We start from the raw sequence: 11808 nt of genomic DNA on the forward strand, positions 1-11808 counted from the left end.
AGACCGTAACTGTGTGTATGTGTGGTGTCCTAACTATTGACTCCTCACACTGACTTATGGAAAACTTCATTAGATGATTCTGAATAAATACATTTTATTGTTGGATCCTATGATAAAACTGTAGAGGAGAAATACTGAGCAGGACATGCTGTAACAACTCAATATGAACTAATAGAAAAGGGAACTCTTCCTCAACTTAAGTCAGGAGAACCCAAAGAATTACGTGATCTAAGCCTTACCATATAGCAAAATGCAAATCAGTCTTCATTTATACAGATAACTGGTATGCCTTTGGAGTGAGTGATGATTTTGGAATGTTGTGGAAACAAAGAGGGTTTCTACCTTGTAGTGGAACCTCCATCAGTACTGGACCTCTGCCAGATGAGCTGCTTTCAGCTATTCTGCTGCCCTCACAAGTAGCTAATAAAAATGATGCTCATGCTCATAGGACTAAATCTGAGTATCAAGGAAATGCATGTGTGGACTTTTATGGCCAAGTCTGACATTGACAAAATGTGCATTTTGAATGAACTCCACAGAACTGACCAAGATCAGATCACTCAGGATAATTTGTTCAGTAAACAATGCTGTGCACCTGAGTTGAAACAACAAAAATGGAATCTTTTTTTTTTTTTTTTTTTTGAGACGGAGTCTGGCTCTGTCACCCAGGCTGGAGTGCAGTGGCGCGATCTCGGCTCACTGCAAGCTCCGCCTCCCGGGTTTACGCCATTCTCCTGCCTCAGCCTCCCGAGTAGCTGGGACTACAGGCGCCCGCCACCTCGCCCGGCTAGTTTTTTGTATTTTTTTTTAGTAGAGACGGTGTTTCACCATGTTAGCCAGGATGGTCTCGATCTCCTGACCTCGTGATCCGCCCGTCTCGGCCTCCCAAAGTGCTGGGATTACAGGCTTGAGCCACAGCACCCGGCCATGGAATCTTAAAGGAAGCAAATTTAATGCTCAATAAGAACTTACTGAAGGCCCAGACAGCCAGGTGGTCCTTCCTGAGTCCTTCAAACTGCCATTATTATTAAAGGCCCTGCACTCTACCAACTATCATGGTGAAGAAAAATGGTTCAGATTATGAAAAAGATGATGAAAGCAGAAATGGCTTATAACAGTGTGACTTGTCAAACTCATAAAGCCGGAAAGACCCTTAAGATTTCTACCACCTGCTAGACCATTTGTAGGTCTGCAGATGGATTTCATTCATTAGCCACCCACAATGAGATATCAGTATATTCTTGTGTTAGTGTACCTGTTTTCAGGATAGCTTGGGACTTAAAAGGCTGATGCCACAACAGTAGCAAAAGGTTTTTAGGAAATGTATTTCCTTTATGGGGTATTTCTGGAGAGATCTCCAGTGATAAGGGAACTGATTTTCCCGAACAGGTTATCGAATAAACAAGATTTTCAAAGTCGGTGACACTACCATTGCCCTTACCCTCTTTCTTCTGGAAAGCTTGAATGGACAAATGATATCTTGAAACTAAAATGAGCAAAATTGTCAACTGGATTACCTTGGTCAAAAATGTTACCACTGGCCCTAATGGCAATTAGATCAACCCCTACAGAAAAACTCAAATTTGACCCCTTATGAAATAACTGGAAGACCTATGCCTTTAGTAGTAGAACCCCATGTATAACCTGTATTTGTTAGCTCTGAAATGACTCAATACTCCAAGACCTTAATGGATTATGCAAAAGTCTATTTCCACCAGCTGAAGGAGGCTTTTTGTGAACTGTGTACCAATGATGATCCATGACTGGCTTCCATAACTTAGAATGTGGAGATTGGATCTTTTGGAAACAACAGCCCTTGAGTCTCATTGGAAAGGACTGTACCAGACGATTCTTACTACTCACGATGCAGCAAAACTTCAGGGTTTTGAGCCTTGGGTCCATCTCTCTCAAGTAGAGAGAGCTTCCTTAGACTCTTGGACTTGGCAACCTATAGGTAACTTAAAGATATCTAAGGGAAAGCCTTCCCTAGGAGCAGGTGGCATCACGAAGTAAACAACTTCCCACCACAGTGGAACAAGACTACATATAACTTTTCTCATTAAGATTTGTTTTGGTTTTGCATTAACACATAATGTTCAAACTTTTGTTAGGAACTTTTCCTACTCAAACCGAATATCCTCTAAGGTCTGATGTTGAAAGCATAGCCACTCTCAACCAAAGCAGTTGCTGGCCATGTAGTCATGTAGATGAATGGAATCACAAATAATACTGAAATCTATTGCCGTACACACTTGGGTGAGCAGTTCAGGAAACTGGTTTTATGAAGAGGTTTGGTATCCTTCCCCTGGCAGGTTGGTTGATATTTATGATTGACTGACTTGGCACTAGGAAGAAGTTATTAGAAGCAAAGGTATGTTCTGTAACTACTATTGATTTTATTGCTGGTAATTTTATCACCATGGACAGAAAACCTTAATAGAACTGGGCCTAATCTAGCCAGGGTTCCAGTCTCCCTATCTGCAGTCAAACTTTTTGGTTTAACACAAATTATGGAGACTGCTCTCCTGTATAATGACACATATTTAAAATCAGAACTTCACCATAATACCGTTGACTGTATTAGTAGAGAACTGACTGAAACTGACATTGGTTCAAATTCTAGAGGCAAATGGAATACCCCTATAGTTTCACTATGTACAATAGGGTTTTTTAGATCAATATTGAGGGCGTATTTGAAAAGGAAGTAAGTCATCCTTATTTGGTGATGGTACCCATATGTAATACATAGAAGTGTTTTTTATTCCTCTTCCATTAATAGAATCATAACCATTCTACCTGGCAATGTGCAGATGCAGATATGACAAAGAATAACCATGACAATCACATCATTCCCAGTTGGTGGGTAATAGGATCTCCTTTGCCCCTTTCTCTCAGTAATACTGAGTTATTCATCTTGTATGGCAACAAAATATATAAATGTTTTCACCTATATGATCTGGACACTGTGGTTTGGGCTATTTCCTACCTAAACTGACCAGATATGAAATGGTAGTGAAATTCTTAACCTGGGATTGTGTGTACATAAAGTGACCCCTTAAAAAAGAACTCCCTGTGATCTCCCAAACTCAAATATATGAAGGAGTTCTAGATTTTGTTATTTCCTAAAATCCTTTTTTCTTTAGCTGGCAGCCTCTGAATTGGAAAAATCGCTTATGAATATTTCAGCAACTCTTGAAAAAAAGTTTTAATGATACTTTCGATACTCTTCAAGCAGTACAATCTGAGATGAGTGATTTGGCCTCACTGGAACTCCAGTAGAAGTTTAGCTGCTCACAGGGATGAGCTTTGGTGAAAAGTATTGTTTTTATGTTAATCAGATATTGTTGCCCCAAATTTAAAAGATCTTAATAAATCATTTTTTTAATCAGATAAGCAAGGCCTCCTCCATTGATTTATTCGGTTGGTTAAATTTTGGCCCCTGGGAATCTTTGCTTAGAGAGATTTTTCAGTTCTTGCTACAGTTACTGTGTTTTCTTCCCTTGTGCCTTATATCCCCACAAGGGGTTTAAATGCTTTCCAGCAACCACTGACACGTCACATGACTGCCATCAGGGAAACTAACACTGACTATGTAAATCTTGATGGAGGCTGCATGACTGAATCTCAACATACCTTTTGATAACAACTTTACCTGACTTTTCATCCCAGCATCTGCGTCAGTAGTGGTAACAGGATAATGCTACTCCATTTGGCCACCCTCAAGCCAAAAGGGGGGAATTGTTAAAGCAAAATTAAAATGGAGATCAGGCCTGAAAAATCCCTGACCAAAACCCCCATAAAACAAAGGCCTTTAAAACAGTGTGACTTGTTTTAAAACTGCAAACATAAGTGAAACTTAACTTGGGTGATTTCCAATCAATGCTTTTGTTGGATAGAACTAAAAGGAGTTTGAGAGCAGCCTGGGCAACATACTAAGACTCTGTCTCTACAAAAAATTAAAAATTAGCCAAGCATGATAGTGCTTGCTTGTGGTCCTAGCTACTCAGGAGGCTGAGGCGGGAGGATCACTTGAGCCCAGGAGTTCTAGGCTGTGGTGAACTGTGATTGCCCCCACTGCATTCCAGTCTGGGTAAGAGTGAGGCCCTGTGTCTTAAAAAAAAAAAAAAAAATTCTTAAAGATACATTTACAGTTATGACTTCATAATTTTTAGGGGCCTTATAATCTTTAGAAAACATTAGTACAAAGAATAACTCTTTTAACTCTTTTGTTTGCCTCACTACCAGTACAATTATACATTTAAAACTCTGAAATTTCAATTACAGGTTAGATTTATTCTTTTCATGTGATCATTGTGTAGAGTTGCCATAGAAGATATTTAATTGAAATTAAGTCAGAGGTAGGTTATAAAAGCTCTTGACTTTGAATTTTAGTCAGGGATCCTACTGAATGTTTTTGTGCAAAGAAGTGAAATGGTCCTATTTATGGACTGTGAAGATTAATCTGATGACTATAGGATATATTGTCAAGCTAGATTAGGGGATCTACTATTGTATAAGTATGAAATATGAGCTGAACAGGAGCATGATGAGTGAAAAATACCACAAGAAGAAGAAAAACCTACGATTTCTTCTTGGATAATTGGTAGAATTATGATACTATTAAAAATGAGAAGGGAGAACTAGGAGAAAAAAAAAAGTTCAAGTTTAGGAAAAACAGTTTGAGGTGATCACAAAAGACACTTACTGAATTCATACATCAGCTTTCTAACTGAGCGCCATCAGAGTTGATACATTGAAAAGTTTGTAAGTGGTTACTTACATTCTGCCCGATATGGCTCTTACGTGTTCAGTAAACGTATGAAGAAACAAGAGTTGTCTTTCTAGTGTTTTGAGTCCTGGTTGTAACTGCTGTTTCTTCGGCATGTATAAACTGCCCTCCCCTCCCCGCCACCATTTTTGTGTTTTTTTTTTTTTTGACAAAATGGTAACAGCTTGACAGTATGTTTCACAGCTGTGATATGTAGCTTTTCCTATGAACTCCTTATTTCCAAATTATTCATAGAGCTGATTGTAGAAGAAAACGAAATATGATAGAATTACTGATAAAATAATTCACTATTTCTTCACATGGGTGACTTTGGTTTGGATCTAGAGTACGTATTTTTTTTTTCCATTAAATTACAGGAAGCAGAATCTGGTAATATAAGTCAAAAGTCTGATGAAGAAGATTTTGTAAAAGTTGAAGATTTACCACTGAAACTGACAATATATTCAGAGGTATTTGTCTGTCTTTAATTAAACTTGTCTTTATATAACAAATATTGTTAAAATGAAAAATGATTTGTATTTTTAATTTTCATTCCAAAGGCAGATATAAGGAAGAAAATGGTAGAAGAAGAACAGAAAAACCATTTATCTGGTGAAATATGTGAACTGCAGACTGAAGAATTAGCTGGAAATTCTCAGACACTAAAAGAACCCGGTAAGAGTTATCTATTTAAATCTTGCCATATTATTTTTGGTTGTTCTATTTTTTACTTTTTAGTTTGGTTAAGTATATGTGCGTTTTGTTCCATCAACTTTGGTCATTATCCCTTGCTGCTGCTCCTCTACTTTCTTCCAGGTTCTCTGTTCAGTTTTACCCATATTCTTACATTACTAAGGCTATTAAATATACTAATATTTTGTTTTTGTAATAGAATTAAATGGTTCTGCACTTTCTCTGAGGATGCTTCTATATAAATATCATTCATTGTAGAGCCAAGCAATAGTCTCAGTAGCCTCAGATTTCTTTCTGTATGAGTCTAATAACACAGCTCTTGAGCCATTCAGTGTTTCTTGCATCAGGGTCAAAGGGTTTTTTCTTTTTGTTGTTCTCCATCAGTTCATCAGTTGATGAAAATCACATGATATCTCGTTGTTTTTGTTTTTCCTGGAAATGGAGTGAGAAGGAAAGACCCTTCAGGTATCAGACCTTCAGTTAATTTCTGAGTTTTCAGTCCACTTCTACCTGTTAGAATATGGTACCCTTCTCAGCTACAGCCTATTGCAAGTGTTTGAGCTGCAGCTTCCTCCACTCTCTTTGGGTATGCTTCCGTCTGCATTGAGCATTCTGGTAATTTGTTGATATCCCCTGTTCTGTTTTCTCCCAACCAGTCTTCTTTGTTGGTCTAGATTTATTCTATTCTATAGTTCTTTTCTATTCCTAGTGCAGTGTTTTTAGAGAGACAGGATGTACTCACTCTGCCATATTGAATCAGAAACCTCACCTATTCTTTTTTTACCGTGTGCTATTAGGGAATTGTATTAGCAAGCTAAATTAGGATTTCTTTTATAATAACCTTATATTAAAAGTAAAAACTTTAATGGCAGAGCACAATGTTAAATTCTAGTAATTTGATAAGTAATTTATAAAGCATTATTATTCTGTTTTTCAGAAACGGTGGGAGCCCAGAGTATATGAGATGTCTTCAGAGGCTCATCTAACTCTGTCCTTACATAGTCAATGCATATATGAAAACAATACTAAATAAACATCTGATCTGTATAAAAATGTAAATTAGTTTGACACTGCTTTTTTGATAGGTATGGTCATTTCTCCCCACAGTATAAAACATCAGAAACTGAATTCTGGACAGATTTAAGCCTTGACACACTGTGGTGTTTTTTTTTTTGTTTTTTTTTGTTTTTTTTCCTTCTTTGGTCTTGATTTTTTTCCCCATTGTGATGTTTGGTAACGAATTTAAAATGTAGTTTTAAATAAAGTTTGGACTCATCTATAAAGTATCTTTTTTGGAAATTATGTTGAATTCTTACAGCAAGTCAATGTTTTATATAATTTTAGGCTGCTCAGAAAAGAGCAGTGGTTAAGAGTTAGAGAAATATATTATTTGTTATAAAGCCCATCTATTAGGCCAGTCTTCCAAATAATGCCAGTGTTGCTGCTGTTGGGTCTAATGTTCTTTTAGATACCTGCAGGTCCTATTCCTGTATAAGAATAGGGCAGATTATCAAGGTATCCAGGATACCTGTGAAGTTACAGAATATTTATTAATCCATTGATTAATTTTCATTTTTCAAGTGGGAATAAGTAGAACTAAATTTCTATAATAAAATAGTAAGATTCTATATGTCTTCTGATAAACTTGGCTATTGAGATGGTAATTTAAAGCCAAAGCATAGCAGTTTCTTTTGTGTGTAGTGAGGTTGAAGCACATTTGCAGGTGAAGTATTGAAAGTTTATGTGACTTGAAGTAAATCAGCTTTGAAAGGTGATTTACTTTTTATCCCAGATTCTCCATATACCCAGTAAAGCTTCAAAAACCCAGATAACAATGAATTAGTCAACCTTATAGATTCTTCCTCGAATATGAAGAATTAGTTCCAATAAGTATTTTAACTTTGTTAACAACTGAAATACCCCATAAAAAAAGAACTTGTTGAGTATTCCTTTAAAATTGTTACTTGCTGCCCAGGCACCATGGCTCACTCCTGTAATCCCAGCACTTTGGGAGGCTGAGGCGGGCAGATCATGAGGGCAAGAGATCGAGACCATCTTGGCCAACATGGTGAAACCCCATCTCTACTGAAAATACAAAAATTAGCTGGGAGAGGTGGCGCACACCTGTAGTCCCAGCTACTTGGGAGCCTGAGGCAGAAGAATAGGTTGAACCTGGGAGATGAAGGTTGCAGGTTGCAGTGAGCCGAGATCATGCCACTGTACTCCAGCCTGGTGACAGAGCGAGACTCCATCTTAAAAAAAAAAAAAAAAAAAGTTGCTGTATACCTCAGTGTAATGTCCGTTCAAGGAGTATTAAATGAGGATTTCTCTACGAGGACATTTACTGTATTGCTACTTAAATTATGGAAGACAGTATATCTCCAATTTTAATAAAACCTATTCAGAAAATTACCAGTTCAGAATTAGAAGTTCTTATCCAGGTGCTCTAACTTCAGGGAAATTGGAACAATAAGTTATGTTACATGCATACTCAAATTCTTTATTTTCTAGACTTTAAGCAGGAAAGGGTAAATACTTTGTTTTGGTACTCAAGCCAAGCCTTACATATTGTGTGTGTCTCTCTCTCTGCATGCATATTAAAGTGAAAAAATTGTATTTATATCTTAGTTATTACCATAGTACTTACAAACCTTATCAAAATTGCTTATTTGACTTGTGTTACAGCTGCTATTAATCTAAGTCTATTGTTTTTCTATTTTAGTAGATAATTTAGTTTTAAAATACCTAGGGTTTGAGAGCAGATATATTTATTTAATCTGTTTAGTAAACTATTGCTGAAGGGTTAGGCATTTAATATTCCTATTTGTCCTAATTTTGAAGTTAAAAATTTTGGTTACAGATAGAGGGAGAAAAGGTCAAACTGAGTGAGAGAGAATTTTATGCAGGTTGAGATAATGCCTAAAATAATGAGCTGACCGGACTGTTGAGGTACTCTTTGTATTTTGTACCACTGACTTTGGTTAAATGCTTTTTCACTGGTAATAAATATATATCCTGTATACAACTCTGAATTGTATTTTCATTTAAATTCACATACTCACTTATGTTTCAGAATTTATTCCACAGTGGTGCTTGACAGTTTTAAATGTAAAACAAACAACAACAAAAAAAACAGAACATGAAAAATGATGTGTCAGCCAGAAAGCTGATTGAACTTGAGATTTTTTTGTTTTTATAGTGAACAGACACTTTATTATTTCTTAGTTATATTTGTTTTATATACTGTTTGAAGAATGTACATGTTGGCCGGGCACAGTTGCTCACGCCTGTAATCCCAGCACTTTGGGAGGCCGAGGCGGGCGGCTCACAAGGTCAGGAGATTGAGACTATCCTGGCTAACACGGTGAAATCCTGTCTCTACTAAAAATACAAAAAAGTAGCCGGGTGTGGTGGCGGGCACCTATACTCCCAGCTACTCGGGAGGCTGAGGCAGGAGAATGGCGTGAACCCGGGAGGCGGAACTTGCAGTGAGCTGAGATCGCGCTGCTGCACTCCAGCCTGGGCAACAGAGCGACACTCCATCCCAAAAAATAATAATAATAATAATAATGTATATGTTGAATAATGGTATGGTAGAAGTCAATGGCCACAGGAAGAATAAACTTGAAAGAAGTAAGTTTATTATACTTAAAGGCCTGAGAGTGGGTTACTGCCAGTGCAGTGGCTCACGCCTGTAATCCCAGTACTTGGGGATGCCAAGGCGGGCGGATCACCCAAGGTCAGGAGTTCAAGACCAGCCTGGCCAACATAGCAAAACACTTGTCTCTACGAAAAAATACAAAAATTAGCCGGGCGTAAGTGGCACACGCCTGTAATCCGAGCTACTCAGGAAGCTGAGGCAGGAGAATCGCTTGAACCTGGGAGGTGGAGGCTGCAGTGAGCCAAGATCACGCCACTGCACTCCATCCTTAGTGATACAGTGAGACTCTGTCTCAAAGAAAAAAAGAACTTGGGTTACCACATGCTATATAGGGTCATGGGGAAAGCACCAAATTTTGGTCAGATAGCATAAGGAGCAAGGGGCAAGACTAGCTAGATCCTTTATTGAGGTTTCCTTAGGAAAGGCCAGGCAGGGTAGAGTAAATGGTTTAAGATTGGCTTGTTTGAATAATACTGGTGGGCCATCGGGATGGTGTCTAATTTTCTGGGACCTTGTCCTAGGATGATTTAGGATGGAGAAATAGTGGCTTGGTGTGCAAGAATTAGATAAGGAGTGTGGTTGGGGCTATAGACTTGGGATTGATAGGTATGTATATGAAAGACCTGCTCGTGGCTGAGCCCTTTGCTATCTCTAAGAAAGACCTTTGCTATCTCAAGGAAGCTTTGCTGTGGCTAAGAGAGAGACCCTGAATGGGGTGGTTCCTCTTTGACCAGCAAGCATCTAAAGATGTCAAAGCATCATAAAATACAGCAAATAAAAAGCATGAATAACAGGTATACTCTAGAGAGAACATTCTTACATTTACTCAAAAATAGACTCGTTTCTTGTCCAACCTTTTTTTTTTTTTTTTTTTTTTTTTAAAGACAGAGTCTTGCTCCGTTGCCTAGGCTGGAGTGCAGTGGCGTAATCTCGGCTCACTGTAACCTCCGCCTCCCAGGTTCAAGCATTTCTCCTGCCTCAGCCTCCCGAGTAGCTGGGACTACAGGCGCCTGCCACCATGCCTGGCTTATTTTTTGTATTTTTAGTAGAGATGGGGTTTCGCCATGTTGTCCAGGCTGGTCTCGAACTCCTGACCTCATGATCCACCTGCCTTGGCCTCCGAAAGTGCTGGGATTACAGGTGTGAGCCACCGTGCCTGGCCTGTCCAACTTTCTTTAATCAGCTTATCTGTCAAAAAGAGACTGACTCTAGATTTCCCTTATTTCACTATACAAATAAAGTTTCTAAGTCATCTTGACTGGAAGAGCCAGCATTTCCTGTTGTTCTTGTACAACTCTAATTATTACTCTTACAGTCCGTGTCTTTACATGTCTGGTTACTTCCTCAGATTCACTGGTATCATTTTCTGAAAATTAAGGAACAGAAGGGAGCTCTGTGCCTCCAAATTACTTTGATGCACACATGCACGCACACATGTACACAAAGAGATTCAGTATCCATAGTTGGAAATGCTCCAAAATCCAAAACTTTAAGTGCTGACATGACCCTCAAAGGAAATGTTTATTGGGGCATTTGGGATTTTGGATTTTTTTATCTGGGATGCTCAACCAGTAAATATAAATATTCAAAAATTTTAAAAATCCAAAAGACATTTCCAGGCACTTCAGATGAGCAATATTCAACCTGTGTATGTGTATGTGCATGTATATACATAATATATGTGTACACTTCTAAAAATTTTACCAGTTCATTTCCTGTTTACAGGCTTAGAAAAATCTGTAACAAAATAAATTTTGGGCCAGCAATTTAGAGAGCTCTTGATTTGCTTGTTTTAAAAACTAATCACAGTATAAAGTTTCTATGCAACAGAGTTCTATTATATCTCTTTTACATGCTAAATGTATTTCTTGCCTTAAGACTTTTCCAAAGTGTAGTTAGTTGTCTATCCCCATATGTAGGTGTAACAAATCACATGATTAATTTTAAAACAAATCATATAATTGCAAATATTATTTTGGTAGGAATCCTCACCTTTAATAAATAGCTTCCTGCCTAGAGCTTTTCTGTGGATCAGATCACAAAAAAGCTTTGAAAGATGCAAAGAGCTATGTCATTTCACACTAGCAGTTTTCAACATTTGTGTTAAACCTCACTTTTAGTGAGACTGGATACAAATTTAGAGTTACCCCATCTCCATTGCTAGTTATAAAAATTTCACTCACTAGTGTGACCATCAGCTATTGTGTCAGTTATATTCGGATTTTCCCAAGACTGGGAATTGGTATAGGTTATTCTGTTCAATGAAATAATGTTCATAAGAATGTTTTGAGTATAAGTGCTATACAAATTACCTATGTTGGAGGAAAAAGGACAACTCAGTATGGCTTAAGTTCTGGATTTGTGATTTTTTTTTCTTTCAGGTTTTGGAGTATTTATACCGGTTGAGCATCTCAAATCTACAGTTCACAATGCTTCAGTCAGCATTTCCTTTGAGCATCATGTCGGCACTGAAAAGGTTTTGCATTTTGGACCATTTCAGATCTTTGGGTTTGGGACGCTCAACCTGGTGTGGTTTTGCTTTCTTTTCAATGTTCTAACCAACGTATCATTAAATCAATTTCCAGGGCAGTTTTAAACACTGATTCTCCACCAGAACCCACAGTTGCTTCTGTGTGTCCTTTGTCAACATGTTCTGGCTATATACTTTTTTTTTGTAGATTTTCCT

The 11808-nt window shown here is 37.8% G+C and overlaps 1 protein-coding gene across 50 annotated transcripts in view; it reads left to right on the top strand.

The window, feature by feature from the left end:
• Positions 1-8486, top strand: part of PCM1 (pericentriolar material 1) — a 109032-nt gene extending 100546 nt beyond the window's left edge. For all 50 annotated transcript variants that reach the window (XM_045397923.2, XM_074000358.1, XM_074000368.1 and 47 more), the window contains 3 exons: positions 5146-5238; positions 5329-5443; positions 6399-8486. In XM_045397923.2, coding sequence (XP_045253858.2) covers positions 5146-5238; positions 5329-5443; positions 6399-6424 — 234 coding nt within the window. In that variant the 3' untranslated portion in view covers positions 6425-8486. The remainder of the gene's footprint in view (positions 1-5145; positions 5239-5328; positions 5444-6398) is intronic.
• Positions 8487-11808: the final 3322 nt, after the last annotated feature.

The sequence above is a fragment of the Macaca fascicularis genome, chromosome 8, assembly GCF_037993035.2.
Source record: "Macaca fascicularis isolate 582-1 chromosome 8, T2T-MFA8v1.1".
NCBI classification, from domain to species: Eukaryota; Metazoa; Chordata; class Mammalia; order Primates; family Cercopithecidae; genus Macaca; species Macaca fascicularis.